The 19,015-nt window shown below is 44.6% G+C and overlaps 1 protein-coding gene and 1 non-coding gene across 2 annotated transcripts in view; both read left to right on the top strand.

The window, feature by feature from the left end:
- The window catches only part of dcbld2 (discoidin, CUB and LCCL domain containing 2), a 100,255-nt gene extending 86,186 nt beyond the window's left edge, over positions 1-14,069 (top strand). Inside the window, exons 9-15 of the mRNA XM_078232888.1 lie at positions 497-621; positions 1,866-2,022; positions 3,940-4,059; positions 6,174-6,267; positions 7,304-7,353; positions 9,947-10,084; positions 12,044-14,069. Coding sequence (XP_078089014.1) covers positions 497-621; positions 1,866-2,022; positions 3,940-4,059; positions 6,174-6,267; positions 7,304-7,353; positions 9,947-10,084; positions 12,044-12,492 — 1,133 coding nt within the window. The 3' untranslated portion in view covers positions 12,493-14,069. The remainder of the gene's footprint in view (positions 1-496; positions 622-1,865; positions 2,023-3,939; positions 4,060-6,173; positions 6,268-7,303; positions 7,354-9,946; positions 10,085-12,043) is intronic.
- LOC144506709 (U2 spliceosomal RNA) lies at positions 13,039-13,234 on the top strand. Its single transcript, XR_013499948.1, has one exon. It is a non-coding gene; the product is annotated as a U2 spliceosomal RNA (small nuclear RNA).
- Positions 14,070-19,015: the final 4,946 nt, after the last annotated feature.

Here is a 19,015-nt window from a genome sequence, read left to right as displayed (position 1 = left end):
TTTAAAATCTGTACAGAACATTTTGTCAGGACTGATGCATTTATATTTACACAGAGGGATGAGTCTGGTACTAATATCTGGTACCTCTGACAAAGGGCCATCCGGACTCAAAATGTTGACTATATTCTCTCTCTCCATAGATGCTGTCAGCCCTGCTGAGTTTCTCCAGCATTTTCAGATTCCAGCATCTGCAGTATTTTGCCTTTAACTAATATCTATCACTTGTTCCCCCTTATTGTTAATATTGTTTAAGATCATGCTGCCCCCATCCTCTATTTTAAAATCTTTAGTGCAATAGGTTTTCGATCATTCTCCATTCAGTATCCAGTAGTAGATAAAGACATTAAGGCATTAATGCTTAAGGTGCTACAAACAGGCTTTGCTGCAAGCCAGTACCAAATAATGGAGTTAGGCAAAGGCTAGTTGCGTCTCATAAACTGACTTCTGTGTGTTAGATCCTTAGGTTACTGTCTGCTTATATTTTTTCTGTCTTCAGGTATAATTACCACGGGTTCTACCCTGGGCGAATATTCTTTTTATGTATCTGCATACCGAATCCTCTCCCGACATGATGGGCAGGATTGGAAGGTATATAAAGAAGCCAACAGTGACCTGGACATGGTTAGTACACTAAAGTGAGTTGCTGTTTGTAAAGCAAAGTCCTCAATTCTATATAATCCCACTACACTGAGTCTTTATGATAGCTACATCTCTGCAATAGTTGATTATACATTTTATTTGCTAGCTAATAGACATTAGGATGCCTCGATAATAAAAATATGATCAGAATTTGAAAGCCATATCACATGTGACTTTGTGTTCTAAGTGTTTAAAGTGTTTTGTAATCTTTACTTTATATTTAAAGTTCTCAAAAAGCAGTCTCATTAAAGTTATATTTGTGAGTGTGCGGGAACAATAAGGTTGTTTCCAAGTATTAACTCTCACTACTTTCCACTGGTAATGGGTTTGTTGGCATGTTCCTGTGACTTTGCGTATATGAAATCAGTGGGTGGGACTTTCCAAAATCCAAGTCACCAATGGGGTTTTGAATTTGGGAGATGACTTACCAGCAAATAATGAGTGCTTTGACGGCAGTTCCCATCTATTGATATTAATGGATGGGGGAGAAGTCACAAGGCATGAAGCCTGTGATTGACAAATCAATATTGTCCAATACGTTAACAACTAGCCCCATGGCTAATTTGAAATCCAAACGTTGGAGTTGCATTTTTGATTAGTAAATGAAAAATATGCGATTATAAATAAGATTTGGATGTGGTGATCAGGAATCTCATAGAAAATTATAAAATTTAACAGGATTAAACAGGGTAGATTCAGAAAGAATGTTCCTGATGGTGGAAGAATCCAGAACTATGGGTCATAGTTCGAGGATAAGGGGTGAACCTTTTAGGACTGAGGTGAGGAGAAATTTCTTTACCCAGAGAGTGGTGAATCTGTGGAATTCACTGCCATAGAAAGTAGTTGGGTCCAAAACATTGTACGATTTCAAGAAGAAATGAAAGTTTAAAGTTTATTTCTCAGTGTCACAAATAGGCTTACTAACACTGCAATGAAGTTACTGTGAAAATCCCCTAGTCGCCACAGTCTGGCACCTGTTCAGGTACACTGAGGGAGAATTTAGCATGGCCAATGCACCTAACCAGCACGTCTTTCGGACTGTGGGAGGAAACTGGAGCGCCCAGAGGAAACCCACGCAGACACGGGGAAAATATAGCTTTTGGGACCAAACAGATCAAAGGATATGGGGAGAGTGGGGGATCAGGATATTGATTCTGATGAACAGCCATGATTAAAATGAATGGCCATGAAAAGAGAAAAATTCTGGTACACTTTTTTTTCCTCAGATATTCCAAGGAAATTCTAACAATTACCAAGAAGTTCGGAACAACTTCATCCCACCCATTCTCGCCCGTTACATTCAGATTAATCCAGTGCAGTGGCATCAGAAGGCAGCACTGAAAGTAGAGCTGTTGGGTTGCCAGCCATTCCAACCTTCATTGGGTAAGATTCCCATAACATACTCAGTGACAAATTACAGTGGAGCTGCAGTCGTTCAAGAATGTAGTGGTGTGCCCCCTTTCCAAGGGCAGTTAGGGATAAGCAACAAGTGCTACCCTTACCAGTGGTGCTCTTATCCCATGAAAGAATATACTTAAAAAAAGCTTGTTCAGATTAAGGGCCTGGGTGGGACAATCTTTCGGAGGGCTGGTGTAGACTCGATGGGCCGGATGGCCTCTTTCTCCACTGTAGGGATTCTATGATTCTATATAAATTTATTATAGCCACTCTCTATCCTTGCTGAAATGTAACTACACAAATGCTGAATTTTTAATGGAAAGAGAAAAGCCATTTGTAGATAATGTTGGAAAAATGCTTTGCAATGTAGTTGTTATGTGCCATGAGAACGCTCAGCAACCAGCTTCCCTAATGCACTTCTGCTCTAACATTGGCAGGAGAATGTGGAAACTGGACCAGATCCTGAATGCAGTAGGTCCAGCTTTTAAGTTGTGCATTCTGTAATAGGCTATTAGGTGCAAAACCTCCATCCACTCCAAGCATTGCTATCAATATCAGAGGATGGAGGGTCAGAAGCTACCAAAGTTTGGGACCACACGTCTGGTCCGTAGATGTACTCTTGGTAAGGCACCCATGGGGCTACTTGAGTGGTCCTGTCTGGGATTGAAACCTGGCTCCCTGAAGAGAACCAACATGTTTTTTCAAAAAAAGCATTGAGCACCATGCATGACTGTGGTATGCACCCATCACACAGACACTCCCAGGTATCCCTCCTGTGGCACAGATCATTAATATTGAGCTGTGTGGAGCTTCACACAACCCTTATAAGCTTTGGTGAAGTCAGCAGGAGTGATTGCAAGAAGGCACATTCCAGCACCAGCAACTCACCAAGGCACCTTCGACAGCACCCTCTAAATTCACCACCTCGAAGAACAAGGGCAGCAGATGCAGTGGAAACACTGCCCACCTGCAAGTTCCCCTCCAAGCCACACACCACCCTGACTTGGAAACATATGGGCGCTCCTTCACTGTCAATGGGTCAAAACCTTGGAATTCTCTCCCTTACAGCCCTGTGAGTGTACCCACACCACATGGACTGCAGCGGTTCAAGAAGTGGCTCGCCACCACCTTCAAGAGCAAGTGGGGATGGGCAACAAATGCTGGTCTAAGCAGTGTTGCCCATATCCCATGAACGAGTTAAGCAAAACTGTCCCAGATACTTTCACCCTTGTCCTCTTGCTGATTATCTGGGCCTCAGTGACAGTGATCACGTCTGAAACAAGTGCTGATGATTTGTTCCCAGATGAATTTTCTACACAGTAAGACCTATAATACGTTTGACACATTTTCCACAGCTCCTCTGGTTGTCAGTATATTGATGAGGTCTATAAAATGCAACTAGAAATACTTTTCTCTATACTCCTTCATGTGGCACTGGCTGTTGCATCCAAACCCTGTCAAATTGCACTTTCTATCATTCAAAAACAAAGATAACCCAGGGGTTGGAACTTGACTCTGTTTTCTCTTGCCGGTGATTTGACCTTGGCAAGCACCATATAGTAACTGTGGGTGCACAGAGTTCTTCTACATTCGGATTCTTTACTCCCAACTCCTCCCAGATAATTGTTGCACACAGACGTTTGCAAGCAGCGCTGCAGGAAGCGTGCTCACAGCTGCATGTATGGTTGAGTCTAGGAGTATGCATATTGCTTCCAATCTTCGTGAACTAGTCCTGAGTTTGCTCATTTCTGTGGGGGCGAAGGAACAAAGTTATAGCCTTGGGACCGATTCCAGTTCACAGAAGAGGAGGCTGGTCCATTAAAGAGAAGCTATCACAACACTTGAAATGTTTTCCTGGCTAATTCTCGTATTACATCATATTCCTGTTATTTGTTTTTGCAGCTCGGGCTCCATCCCAGTCTCTGCCTCCTGTGCTCAGCACAGAAATCCCTCCAAAGTTTGATGAAATGACCTTTACGCCAGAAGTCAAGAACAATTCACTGACTCCTAAGGTGACCAAAGGTATGCCAAGCCATCAGTGAGGCCCTTTACTAACTGAAATATTGGCAGCTCTGCAGACACTAATATTATTCAATCCTGTTTCAGGGTTTGGGCCTCTGCAACCAGCTGGAAATATTAATAGAAAAGTGGGAAAAAAAATTCTTTAAAATGGAATCCCATTTAACTTTTAAAATTAGGTAACAGTATTATCAGACTTGTGATGAAATAGTCATGCCTGCAACTGTTCTGACTCTTTAAAATCCCTGATGTAAGTTCTCAGTTTAATTGCTGAATGAGTGGTGTGAGAATCACTAATATGTAAGGTAATGCGCAAAGCTTATCCTTAATTAAGTCAGTTGATAGAATTAGCAAACAAAGCTTTGCGATCTGTGCATTGTGGAACAGTGCAATCCAATACAATTGAAGCAAAGCTACTGGTTTTCAATTTTCACAGAAAAATGGGTGATATTGTGGAATGATATCTCCAAAACGCTGGGTTAAAAAAAAAACTCAATTAAAATCAGCATTAGTCTTACTTAATCAAATCAGTGTGCTGAATACAAGACACATCAGTCCCTTTGCATTCTGGTAAATAAAACCACATGTTTTCTGGTTCGATGGAACAGAAGAGAATTACAAATTCATTCCCCGAAAACCACTGTTAATTCCTGGAAATCTATATGATATTTAACATATTCGGTCGTCACAATACATTGAACCTGGACATACGTTCCCTTAATTTTTCTTTCCATCCTTTAAGCCTCCTGGCCTGAAGATGGCAGTCCTTAGCTGGGTGTGATTCCACATGGAATAGGGCCGTACCAGGTGGTAGGTCTTTATATACGAGCACTAACAGTTACCATCGGTGTGCTATTCTTTCCATGAAGACCATCACAGATGTCTAACCCCTGACCATTTCTATTGTATTTTTGTCAGCCCACCCAGCTGAGAACAGTTTACTCGCCACCACACAAGGATTGGTTTGAATTGAGTCCTTCCCTGTCTGAATTAAGTTGTTACCTCAGGGCCTTAACTTATGGTGCTTTACTCTTGAACTACTGGGTGGGTGGAGGCGGGGAATTAACTCACAGTTACTCCCATGTACCATTATTAATCCTTCTGAACAGGCAATCCTGAGTAGAATTCAGTTAGTTACTATTAACCCACTGCTTTGTTGAGTTAAGCATTTAAATACCTTTTAGTGCAAAGGTCAACTGTGACATAGCAGAATGGTAACCAAGGTAATTCAATCAATTAAAAAGCATACCTATTTTCTTAGAGATCTGAGTTAACGATTTGGTTAATTCAGATGTAGAGTTGCTTGCTAATAGAATAGAAGAATAGAATCCCTATATTGCAGAAGGAGGCCATTCAGCCCATCAAACCCGCACCAATAACAATCACACCCAGGCCCTATCCCCATTTATTTACCCTGCTAATCCCCCTGACGCTAAGGGGCAATTTAGCATGGCCAATCAACCTAATCCGCACATCTTTAGAGTGCATTGGTTGGACTTTGTTTCGGTCTATGTTTTATCCAAAGGTACAACAGGCCAAATATTTACAGAGCATTCTGTGCCCCTAGTTAATCACCTGGATAAAGTTTGGGAAGCTTAAATCATCTTTACAGTTTCTCCCAGTTGTATTCTGTCACTATGCCATAATATCTACAGCTTTCCTCTTTTTAAAAAGTTACTTACAAGTGCACCCGACTCATTTGGAATGGGTAGTTCAGCTTGAAAGAGAAGTTCAGGATGATTGAGGTTACCAGGAAGAACTTTCTGGAAGATTTGCACATGTAAAATTAGTGTTTCTGGTTTTGTTTCTAAAAGTTCACACATGCCTATGAGTACAGAATGTCATCAGACACCTCAGAGTTTGTGTATAATTGTGTATTGGTACAAATACAACTGATATTATTGAAGGTTCTACCGTAAGTGTGCTGTGAAAATTTGCGACTGTAAATGTTGTTGTTCGCCAGAAACTTTAGAAGTGTTTGCAAACACAAACTGTTTAGTTTCACATTTCAGATTTAAACATAGAAATGTGAGATTACTGGCCTAATGGATCCTTTTTTTCAAAGCTAGTCTGTACTTGGCTTTAGCTGAACTGCAGCTGTTTTCAATGGGTTTCAGATGTGGCGTTGGCGGCTGTCCTGGTGCCTGTGTTAGTCATGGTGCTTACTACCCTTATACTGATCCTTGTATGTGGCTGGCATTGGAGAAACAGGTGAGCAAATGGTCAGCCGAGGAGCAGGGATTGCATAAATAAAGATTATGTTCCTTTAAAAAAAGTAATGAATAACCTTATTTAAACTTTTGAAATATTATTCCCAATAATTTAATGTTAAGATGGATTTCTTCTAATAAATCAGGCTTCTGCGTATAAAAGGTTAAAGCTGACTTTGCGAACCTGAGAAAAACAAAACTCTGGATGTTTTTCATTCATTATCACTTTTGAGTTATGATGAATGGTCGGGCAGTCACAATTCTTTCTCTATCTAGATCCTTAAAGTAAAGTAAAACGTTTATTAATTAGTCACAAGTAAGGCTTACATTAACACTGCATTGAAATTACTGTGAAATTCCCCTAGTTGCCACATTCCAGTGCCTGTTTGGGTCAATGCACCTAACCAGCGTGTCTTTCAGACTGTGGGAGGAAACCAGAGCACCCAGAGGAAACCCATGCAGACACGGGGAGAACGTGCAAACTCTGCACAGACAGTGACCCAAGCCGGGAATTGAACCCGGATCCCTGGCGCTGTGAGGCAGCAGTGCGAACCACTGTGCCTTTTATTACTAAAGGTCTTTATTCTAGATGTTAAAAATACTAGGGATAACGTGCATGCATTTTCCCCTCTGATGCAGCACTGGGGCGGCATAGTGGTTAGCACTGCTGTCTCACAGCGTCAAGGACCCAGGTTCAATTCCGGCCTTGCGTCACTTCTGTGCGGAGTTTGTACATGCTCCCCATGTCGGCGAGGCTTTCCTCCGGGTACTCCGGTTTCCTCTCTCAGTCCAAAGATTAGGTTGAGGTCTAGGTTGATTGGCCATGCTAAATTAGGGGGACTACCAGGGTAAATGTGTGGGGTAACAGGGATGGGGCCACGATGGGATTGTTGATGGGCATTCAGCCCATCAGCCCAGACTCAGCGGGCTGAATGGCCTCCTCCTTCACTGTAGAGATTCTATGATTCTAAGTGCATTGTCTGTGAAGTATTAAGTCACAGCCATTCAGCTGATAACTGAAATTATTTCCATTGCAGAAAGAAGCCTGTAGCAGGGCCTTACAACTTACCGTATTGGGATCGAGCAGGTGAGTGATGCTCCAGCTAAGTAGGCAGATAGAGAGGGTGGTTTAGCATCTCATCCAAAAGCCTGATAATTCTGCAGTGGCCCGAGATAGCTGTTGAAGTCAGCAGTGAGTCTTGAATCTAAACTCATGTGCTTGATGGTGCTCGAACTGAGTCAAATAAAGGCAACATACTGCGGATGCTGGAATCTGAAATAAAAGCAGAAAGAGTTGGAAAATCTCAGTCGGTTTGACAGCATCTGTGGGAAGAGAACAGAGGCAACGTTTCAAGTCTGGCGAAGGGTCATCCACGCTCGAAACATTGACTCTATTCCCTCTCCACACATGCTGTCAGACCCGCTGAGATTTTCCAGTATTTTCTGTTTTGGTCCCAAACTGAGTCAAGCTGACATGGTTACAAAACGGCTGCGTTTTGTGATTGAATGTAACGTTTTCAAAAGCAAAATCTGATATGAAAATAAATACTCAGCAGACTTGGCAGCGTCTGTGCAGTGAAACATTAATGCTTCAGGTCGGCAACCTTTCATCAGAACTGGAAAAGGTTATAGATGCATCGGGTTATAAGCAAGGACAGCAGCAGGAAAGGGGGAGAGTGCAAAGAACCAAAGGGAAGTTCTGTGTTGGGGAGGGGGGGAAGGCGGGCCTTGAAAGGATAATCTCATGTCTCTAGCCTGTAAAGTTCATCCACATAATTTGTCAGCAGCACTCTTTTAGGAAAATATGAAACCAGGTGCAGGGACAAGTGCCACAATACAGGCATCAAAAAGCTACGGTAGATCAGGAAATAATGACCAAGAACCAGATGGCACCAAACTTGTGTTTCAAAAATTAATGAACGAGTGAGGGATGCATGTAATAAAACTATTTTTCATTTCTCCTAATAATTTCACATATTCTTTGAGTATGAGGAGGATTGAGCAATTCTTTCTGAATACTGTTCTTTGTAGCCAACAGCTGCATTATACATATACAAACCTGTTTACAGGGAGTAATATGCATTTTCCTCTCTGGTGCAATACAGTTCAATTGCCTAAAGGTCCAAGGAAGCAATGAACTAGAATCTAAGACTACATATATAATGATATGGAGATGCTGGTGTTGGACTGGGATGGGCACAGTAAGAAGTCTCACAACACCAGATTAAAGTCCAGCAGGTTTATTTGGTATCACGAGCTTTCAGAGTGCTGCTCCTTGATCAGGTGAGTGGAGAGTTGGGTTCACAAACACAGTATATATAGACACAGACTCAATTGCAAGATAATGGTTGGAATGCGAGTCTTAACAAGTAATCAAGTCTTTACAGGTGCAGACAATGCGAGTGGAGAGAGGGTTAAGCACAGGTTAAAGAGGTGGTAGATGGTACACAGTGTGTGTTGGTGGTGATGGAGTCTTTACAGACGATGTGAGTAGAGAGAGGAATAATCACAGGTTAAAGAGGTGTGAATTGTCTCAAGCCAGGACAGTTAGTAGGATTGGCCTGGGCTTGTAAAGTCCTACTAACTGTTCTGGCTTGAGACAATTCACATCTCTTTAACCTGTGATTATTCCCCTCTCCACTCGTATTGTCTGTACCTGTAAAGACTTGATTACCTGTAAAGACTCGCATTCCAACCATTACCTTGCAATTGAGTCTGTGTCTGTATATGCCCTGTTTGTGAACCCACCTGATGAAGGAGCAGCGCTCCAAAACCTTGTGATACCAATTAAACATTTTGGACTTTAACCTGGTGTTGTGAGACTTCTTGCAATACATAATGAATCTTGATTTCAACAATGAGTATAGAGAGAGGAGGAAAGGCCTTTAGGATGGCACGTTTGGAGACAACGAGAACAGAAAGCTCTGAGGAAGACAGGCCCGATAGCGATTTTAAAAAAAGAAAAATTGCAACGGGAATTACAGATGAGGGAGAGATTATCAATCAGTTTAAAAGTTTTATCTGTAACGAAATGTCAAAGTTGATGTCAAACTAATGCAATAGATTTTATAACTTTATGAAGTTAAAAAATTTGAACTTGTCTAACAAAATTGGGTGAATGTGTAATTAATGTAGGGAGCTGGCCTTGATTTTGTCATTCAATGAGAGGCCATAGGATTAGTTGATTATTGCATAGATCGATGTTGATAATTCTCCACACACACACACACACACACACACACACACACACACACACACACACACACACACACACACACACACACACACACACAAATCCAAGGCCACACAGAAGCAGGTTCACTGCCAGCTAATGAATCACAAATGGAAAGTCTTGAGTAATCCAGACTCTCTAACGGTTTGAAATGAAAGATGGGCTTTGGTTGGCTTTTCTTTCCCATTGGCATTTCTTACTTCAATTCCTATGACATACCTGATAGGACAAACGTGTATCATGACACCTGGAATAGTGGTGCAGCCGTAACTTCCGAAAGGGAGGTGGGTGAATACCTGAAGGGAAAGCATGTACAGTGCCATGGGGGGGTATAACATTTGAATTGGAGTATTGCTGATAATATTCGAAGAATATTGATAGCCTGTGTGGCTCTTCTGACCAGCAGTAGTGTTTGTGACTATTTAACTAACTGGAAATTATGGTGCAGGCTGGTGGAAGGGGATGAAACAGTTTCTACCTGCGAAAAATGCTGAACCAGATGACACTTCTGTGCGCTACAGCAGCAGCGAGATGAGCCGTCTGAGAGCCCGGAATGCCAGCACAATGATCCAGACAGAACCCGCAGGTATTCGACAGCAATAAATGTAGAGACTGAGCAATCATTTAAAACAGGCAGTCCCATGAAACCGCTTACTATAAAATAGGATCAATAGTGTCTTGCTATGGTCATGTCTGCAGAATGAATTGTTGTGTAGATACGTGGCTGCAAAGTTTCAAACTGCTTTTTCCTTTCCACAAAAAAATCTGGTAAATATTAACTCTCTCTAAGGCCAGAATGTGTTGGCCCATCAGGCTGATATTCTGGTTATCGGAAATGATGCCTTCCTCAAGTGCTTATAGGTGACGCAAGTCCTGTTCCTGAAGGAGCTGCTGTCCCTCAAGTTTCTATCAGTTCCACCGCCATGAAAAATTTGATTCATCTGCCATTGGCCATGGCTCATAGCCCTAAGCATTGGATCCTTACCTGGGTCTGGGGCGATTCTCTAAAGGACAGGGAAACCCACTCCTAACTGAGGTCTCAAATGATCCTGCTACTCTACTTATTCAAGTGTTGATTCTTTGTGTATGAGCTCACAGTAAGCCTTCTTTTGTCCCCCTCTGATAACTAACTGGTTTTCAGAGAACTCTTCTGAGGCCCATTGTTATAATTCAGGTCAGAAACTCCAAAGTGTTTTATGAAGCCTGCCTGGATCATAAGTTTTGCAACTTGATTTTGGCTAGGGTGAGCATGCGATGTTTCACTTCAGATATGATTCAACTGACCCACCAGGGAGCTTTTATTAAACAAAGTTTATTTAAGAATACAGTTAACATATATAGAAAGAAAATTAGCAATAATTTTTACCAGTTACAAACAAGAACAAAAACAACCATGATATTGTATAACCCTTGACAAATATATGAAATGTTCTAAACTTTCCTATACTAAATCCTTGCCACAGGTTTAGCACAGAAAATATGAATGCTTGCATGATGCTGGAACTTAGTCCTTTGGTTGGATGCTGCAATTCTCTTGAGATGCACATGCACACACACACACACACACACTCACAAGCCTGAAGTCAGAACGGCTTCCCAAAACACCAGGGAGAGTGGGACAGATTCTAGTTACTAACTAGCGAACCACCAGCAGCAGAATTTTCACTCCAGGAAGGCAAGAAGCCTTGCTTCCAGCTAGCCAGCAGAATTTACAATCCCAGGGAGAGAAAGAGAGAAGCACTTGACAACCAGGCAGCTTCTGACGCTAAAACCAAAACTGAAAATGAATTCTTTGATTTTTCTGGGGAGGAACCACTTGACTTTGACTTGTCAATCAATCTTCCCTCTCACAATGCAGGGTCATAAAACAAATCCCAGAAAGCACCTGAGGTCCAGAGTAAAAATAAAACCCCATTTGAACCATTGAAGCAGCAATAAAATAACTTCTAGCAGGCCTCCCAGCAACAATGAAACCAAAAGTCCTGCTTACAACTGCAGAGAACATGATTTTTTTAAAAAACATTCCTTAAAGGTACACTAACGTCACACTGTTGCTTTGTTCCATGAGTCCTTAGTCTATGCACATTTTATAGCATGATGCTGCTGAGTATTTGTCCTTCAACTTGCACCCTGCATTCATGTCTGGATCTACAGTTGAGGTGAGGATACTCCAGGCATTGTCTCTTGGATTCAGCAGCTAGTTACAGGGCACCGGTGACAGAGATAGGAAGCATGCTTCTCTCTTGCACCCTCAGCTCCAAAGAGAGGTAGATAACAGCAACCTGGAGAAGTGTGGGGAGAGAGAACTTTGTTTTAACTGGCGTGTGAACAGAGATTTATTTAAAATGACCGTGGTTCTTCTTCCACCCTGCACTGGTCTGTTGTCAGTGTTTGGTAGCTAGATCGCCAGAAAAGGTGTCATGGAGAGGACCCGAATATAACAGCCACAGATCGTAACTTTTATTACTTGGGACTAAAGTGCAGAAAAGTAAAATAATGCCAATCCATTATTCAGAGGACTAATGATATGACTTTACATTTACAGAATATGCCCAGCCCCTCGTGGCAGGAGTAGCAGGGACACTACGACAGGGGTCCAGTTTTAAACCAGAGGAAGATGCTGAAACAGGATACAGTGATCCAGATGGGGACGGTCACTATGACGCTCCTGTGTCAGAGATTTACCATGCATATGCAGAACCTTTACCAGTTTCAAGCCCTGAATATGCCACTCCAATCATAATGGAAATTTCTGGTCACCCAACTGGAACCTTGGGATCTGCAGCAGCCTCCACCTTTAAATCAGTGGGTGGCACAGGCCCTTCCGTGGCGGGTAGTTTAAGCACATTGTTACCTAGAACTGAGGGTGCCCCTTCTGGACAGGTAGGCTATGATACACCGAAAGGAACGGTGGTCCCAATGCCTGCGGAGGAACTAGGATACCAGGTACCAATCAGTGTACCGCAGATACTAGCAGCGTCAGATGCTGAGTGAACTTCCAAAAGGAGACAACGTACAGAAGGTATTTTGGCGGGAAGAAGAGAATGAGTTTAAAAGAATATTGCTGCAGCGAAAGAAATGATTGTCCAAAGCTAATGGGTAGGCAAGTTACCGTGACAGAAACTGTTGCCTGTTTATGGTTGGAATACAGAGTCTTCTTGAATGTTGCCGTTCAACTGCATGTGCCTGGATTGTAGAGGCTGATTCATACTGGTATGGTATTCCATGTTGCCCGGTACCAAACGGTTAGATAATGCTCCACGTTAAAACATGAAAAAAATTGTTGATTCCGGTCAGTCCGTTGCGGTTCAGTTCAGCTGATTTTATGCTATTAGCTGCCAACCATTACCTACTGAAATCTGAATTAAGGAAACAACCTCATAGAACTGCCTACAATGGCAGGTGTTAAATTGGAGAGGCAGAAGACAATACTTAATGTCAAGTCTGAGCTGGGTTATATGGGGGAGACATGTGGAAAAAGCCTGGAGAGAACATCCTCTCCCATTAACACTGCAGCTTATCTTAACAGCGTTGAGAACCATCGCTTCTCGGCCTTTTGGCTAAGATCAAGGGTAGTATCGACATGCTGTATGTACTTGGTTGAAGTCATTAGGTTACATTTTAGCTTCATTTGAAGCAATTTTTAAAAGCAGCACCTCGGCCTTTTGGCTAAGATGCAAATGAGATCAAGCCTTGGAGGAGGTGCAATGCCTACTCCAATCAGCTTGGATCATGTCGATCAAGCCCAAGACAGGGGGTGAGAGCCCTGTCTTGTCAGCTTGGATCGGGAATGTCTCAACTTGAGACTCTGAATTGGACTTGATTTGATTGAATTTGATTTTTCAAAAAACAGCGTTGAGAACCATTTTAAATAGCTTATCCTGTAGGCCCTAAAATTCCTCAGGAATTCTACCAGTCTCCCACTGTAACTCGTAGAATAACAGTACAAATAAGTGGCAAACAGAGATGCTTTTCTCTGGAGTTCTGTCTCTTTTTGACTGAGACCAGCAGAATCCCCATTTAAAGTGAGGGCCATTTTTTTTTAAGGGAGCAAATTAGAGTTAGTCTTTTTGATGAATTTAATGTGCTTTGTAGATTGAATTTTAACTTTCTCTCGGAACGTGATCGAGCCTATTGAGGATCGTTAGTTATGGGTATGTTTTCACTCCAGCTATGTCTGGGAGTAGTTACACAATGAGTGCAGACCTCTCCACTGTGAGGTGTTTCCTTCTGCGGACGGGTTTTTTTTTAATGCAGTCTGAGCAGCATAGCTGTCTAGACAATTTCAGATTTGTTTTCCGAATACCCTCACTTTCTAAATGAGATGGATGCCATAGGGAGGAAATTTTAACCATTGGTGTTCAGCACAGGACATGCTAGACTCTCGGCAATGTGTGTGTAGGGTGGTGGGCAAGTCCCTGTAGCAGCAAATGTATGTTGCTGTTGTTGCGTGAGAAGCAATCACCCCAAACCATCACACTTTCTTTTTGTCTTGTGTAAAGCCTATTATGTCCTCAGTGTCTCCCTGTCCTCAGTGTCTCCCTGTCCTCAGTGTCTCCCTGTCCTCAGTGTCTCCCTGTCCTCAGTGTCTCCCTGTCCTCAGTGTCTCCCTGTCCTCAGTGTCTCCCTGTCCTCAGTGTCTCCCTGTCCTCAGTGTCTCCCTGTCCTCAGTGTCTCCCTGTCCTCAGTGTCTCCCTGTCCTCAGTGTCTCCCTGTCCTCAGTGTCTCCCTGTCCTCAGTGTCTCCCTGTCCTCAGTGTCTCCCTGTCCTCAGTGTCTCCCTGTCCTCAGTGTCTCCCTGTCCTCAGTGTCTCCCTGTCCTCAGTGTCTCCCTGTCCTCAGTGTCTCCCTGTCCTCAGTGTCTCCCTGTCCTCAGTGTCTCCCTGTCCTCAGTGTCTCCCTGTCCTCAGTGTCTCCCTGTCCTCAGTGTCTCCCTGTCCTCAGTGTCTCCCTGTCCTCAGTGTCTCCCTGTCCTCAGTGTCTCCCTGTCCTCAGTGTCTCCCTGTCCTCAGTGTCTCCCTGTCCTCAGTGTCTCCCTGTCCTCAGTGTCTCCCTGTCCTCAGTGTCTCCCTGTCCTCAGTGTCTCCCTGTCCTCAGTGTCTCCCTGTCCTCAGTGTCTCCCTGTCCTCAGTGTCTCCCTGTCCTCAGTGTCTCCCTGTCCTCAGTGTCTCCCTGTCCTCCGTGTCTCCCTGTCCTCCGTGTCTCCCTGTCCTCCGTGTCTCCCTGTCCTCCGTGTCTCCCTGTCCTCCGTGTCTCCCTGTCCTCCGTGTCTCCCTGTCCTCCGTGTCTCCCTGTCCTCCGTGTCTCCCTGTCCTCCGTGTCTCCCTGTCCTCCGTGTCTCCCTGTCCTCCGTGTCTCCCTGTCCTCCGTGTCTCCCTGTCCTCCGTGTCTCCCTGTCCTCCGTGTCTCCCTGTCCTCCGTGTCTCCCTGTCCTCCGTGTCTCCCTGTCCTCCGTGTCTCCCTGTCCTCCGTGTCTCCCTGTCCTCCGTGTCTCCCTGTCCTCCGTGTCTCCCTGTCCTCCGTGTCTCCCTGTCCTCCGTGTCTCCCTGTCCTCCGTGTCTCCCTGTCCTCCGTGTCTCCCTGTCCTCCGTGTCTCCCTGTCCTCCGTGTCTCCCTGTCCTCCGTGTCTCCCTGTCCTCCGTGTCTCCCTGTCCTCCGTGTCTCCCTGTCCTCCGTGTCTCCCTGTCCTCCGTGTCTCCCTGTCCTCCGTGTCTCCCTGTCCTCCGTGTCTCCCTGTCCTCCGTGTCTCCCTGTCCTCCGTGTCTCCCTGTCCTCCGTGTCTCCCTGTCCTCCGTGTCTCCCTGTCCTCCGTGTCTCCCTGTCCTCCGTGTCTCCCTGTCCTCCGTGTCTCCCTGTCCTCCGTGTCTCCCTGTCCTCCGTGTCTCCCTGTCCTCCGTGTCTCCCTGTCCTCCGTGTCTCCCTGTCCTCCGTGTCTCCCTGTCCTCCGTGTCTCCCTGTCCTCCGTGTCTCCCTGTCCTCCGTGTCTCCCTGTCCTCCGTGTCTCCCTGTCCTCCGTGTCTCCCTGTCCTCCGTGTCTCCCTGTCCTCCGTGTCTCCCTGTCCTCCGTGTCTCCCTGTCCTCCGTGTCTCCCTGTCCTCCGTGTCTCCCTGTCCTCCGTGTCTCCCTGTCCTCCGTGTCTCCCTGTCCTCCGTGTCTCCCTGTCCTCCGTGTCTCCCTGTCCTCCGTGTCTCCCTGTCCTCCGTGTCTCCCTGTCCTCCGTGTCTCCCTGTCCTCCGTGTCTCCCTGTCCTCCGTGTCTCCCTGTCCTCCGTGTCTCCCTGTCCTCCGTGTCTCCCTGTCCTCCGTGTCTCCCTGTCCTCCGTGTCTCCCTGTCCTCCGTGTCTCCCTGTCCTCCGTGTCTCCCTGTCCTCCGTGTCTCCCTGTCCTCCGTGTCTCCCTGTCCTCCGTGTCTCCCTGTCCTCCGTGTCTCCCTGTCCTCCGTGTCTCCCTGTCCTCCGTGTCTCCCTGTCCTCCGTGTCTCCCTGTCCTCCGTGTCTCCCTGTCCTCCGTGTCTCCCTGTCCTCCGTGTCTCCCTGTCCTCCGTGTCTCCCTGTCCTCCGTGTCTCCCTGTCCTCCGTGTCTCCCTGTCCTCCGTGTCTCCCTGTCCTCCGTGTCTCCCTGTCCTCCGTGTCTCCCTGTCCTCCGTGTCTCCCTGTCCTCCGTGTCTCCCTGTCCTCCGTGTCTCCCTGTCCTCCGTGTCTCCCTGTCCTCCGTGTCTCCCTGTCCTCCGTGTCTCCCTGTCCTCCGTGTCTCCCTGTCCTCCGTGTCTCCCTGTCCTCCGTGTCTCCCTGTCCTCCGTGTCTCCCTGTCCTCCGTGTCTCCCTGTCCTCCGTGTCTCCCTGTCCTCCGTGTCTCCCTGTCCTCCGTGTCTCCCTGTCCTCCGTGTCTCCCTGTCCTCCGTGTCTCCCTGTCCTCCGTGTCTCCCTGTCCTCCGTGTCTCCCTGTCCTCCGTGTCTCCCTGTCCTCCGTGTCTCCCTGTCCTCCGTGTCTCCCTGTCCTCCGTGTCTCCCTGTCCTCCGTGTCTCCCTGTCCTCCGTGTCTCCCTGTCCTCCGTGTCTCCCTGTCCTCGTGTCTCCCTGTCCTCAGTGAATCCCTGTCCTCAGTGAATCCCCTCTCTCTCTTCACGTCTGGTAGCGATAGTTGAATTAGTAATAAGCAACAACCTTTGGCGTGTATTTTAGTTGTCACTGCGAGGCGTTGAGAGAGAGAGGGGTGACACTGTCACGGAGGACAGGGAGTTCCTATCGCAAGTTTTTTTGCTGTGATAAATGCTGACAAATTAAATAGGTTTTACACAAGACAAAAAGGAAGTGTGATAGTTTGGGTGATCGCTTCTCCCGCAGCAACGGCAACATACATTTACTGCTACTCGTCCACCACCCTCCACACACGTTGCTGAGAGTCTAACGTGTCCTGTGCTAAACACCAAGGACTGACCGGAACTCTCCACAATCTTTAGGCTGATGAAAGGTTAGGTGAGCTTTCAGAGAGTCAGCTCCTGGCACAAAGTTTAAAGTAGAAATCAGTTGTCAGCATGCCCAAATTTCCGAGTGGCACTCCGGTCAAGTCAGACTCCTGTCTCGAGAGCAGAGTTGCTTGAAAAGAAAGTTTTAATTTTCCTTTTAAGCATTTTATTTATCTTCATCCCTCCATCTCAGCCCCTCTCGCTCTCTCCCTGCCCAGTGCTCCTACTGATAAATGTCCTTTATAGTGACAGTAAATGGTGATTTGGACATACTAGATTCTGATGGAAGTTGGAACTAAAGAGAAACACAGTCAGAACCAAAAAACATTGAGCTAACCTGTATATTTATTCATGTTGAATTTGATATAAAATGTTCGTCTAAGCACAGTGGGAAGGAAACCTTAAAAAAACAAGTCTATTTTGCACTCCTGCCATTTGCAATTTCCATTTTGTTAGAAAAATTAATGTAATAAATTTCCATTTCGTATTCCTGTCACTTTGTTCTTTGAGCAAAGCACTCTTGTGTCAGACTACACCATAATTATGAATGTTTATTCCAGCCCAGCATTTGCCATTGAAACCCCCCCCGGTATGAGTCATTCTCTACAAGAATGTACTTTTTCTGTTGTCTTACCTCGGCATGTACTGTAGTCCGTTTATTGTTTGTATATTTTGGTAGAAAATAGAATGTATGCATAGAATGGAAGAGATTTTTTTCTGATCTGTTGATAGATGATTGAAATATTTGTACATAGATTACCAGGTGGAAGTAATTGGTTGGTAGAAAGTTAATGAAAGCCTCAAGTCTCAGTTGTTTGTTTACCTAGTTGAATCCGAACATGTTCTCATCACATTTCGGTCCTAACAGCTCATATTCCAGCAAACCCGAAACAATCAATTAATTTCCCACTGCCAAACTGGCGTAGGGTTTGTTAGTCGCGCGTTTCATTGCATGAAGTGTTGAGGCCATTTATTTTGAAACAAAAATCGAAGATTATTTTGAATGAATACCTGAATTGCATTGAAATTTGACCTTTCCTTTTCAAGATTTCATCAATTTTATTTCTGCCGACAATGTATAGTTGTTAGCTATGAGATAAGATTATAAATATAATAAGGTTATAAATGTTGAGGTTCATGCCAGCCTGACGAGTTTGTTCCAGCGAAAGACCATATTGACCTGAAACGTTAACTCTGCGTCTCACTGCACAGAAACTACCCAACCAGCTGAATTTTTCCATCATTTTCTGCTTTTCTTATACCATTAAATACAAAATCGATGCTAAGAAGCTTCATCTGACAGCTACTTGCCATCAGTGAGGTGCTGTATTTGCTCCTGATTCATTTCATCCTCAGCTTATCCTACTGTAACTATGGATGAGCTTAAAGATTATCATCAGTCCCGTGTGACCAAAATGTGACACAATTCCTCAGATTGCTGAAGGTGGAGACAGATTTTTTTTTTGGCCGAAAGGTCACATCATTTCCTGATAAACAGAAAGTTCCACTCTAAACAATTATTTTGCTTTCTTTAATTCACATTTTTTGCAGTTGATCTTGAGAAAGATTGCAGCTTTGCAAAAAGGTTGAAAGTGGTCTTTTTCTGCTGATTGATGTATAGACAGTTCACCCTGTGGTACCAAGGATGTGAGCATCATCGTTGTTAAAGACATCATACAAGGCTTCAGAAATTGACACTTTTTTTCTTGCACCACCAGCTCAATCGATAAAATAAGGATAAACACATCATAGCGATTTAGACCGTATATGCCTTGAGGTAGTAAATGAGTCTCTTAGCATACTAGAGTAAAATTTTAAAAGTTAGAAAAATGAAAGCAAATATGTACAGAAGAGATTTCCGTTATTTCCACAAAATGTGTCTTTGCCAATTAGTTGGATTGAGAGCTCCACGTTAGCTCTGTTGCACTGGTAATGTATGGATGAAATGTGGCCTGCAGTAAAGTTAAAGTAAAGTTTTATTTATTAGTCGCAAGTAAGGCTTATATTAACACTGCAGTGAAGTTCCTGTGAAAACCCCCTAGTCGCCACACTCT

The sequence above is a fragment of the Mustelus asterias genome, chromosome 17 (assembly GCF_964213995.1).
Source record: "Mustelus asterias chromosome 17, sMusAst1.hap1.1, whole genome shotgun sequence".
NCBI classification, from domain to species: Eukaryota; Metazoa; Chordata; class Chondrichthyes; order Carcharhiniformes; family Triakidae; genus Mustelus; species Mustelus asterias.
The sequence above is the reverse complement of the archived record's forward strand: the minus strand, read 5'-3'. Positions and strand labels throughout refer to the sequence as shown.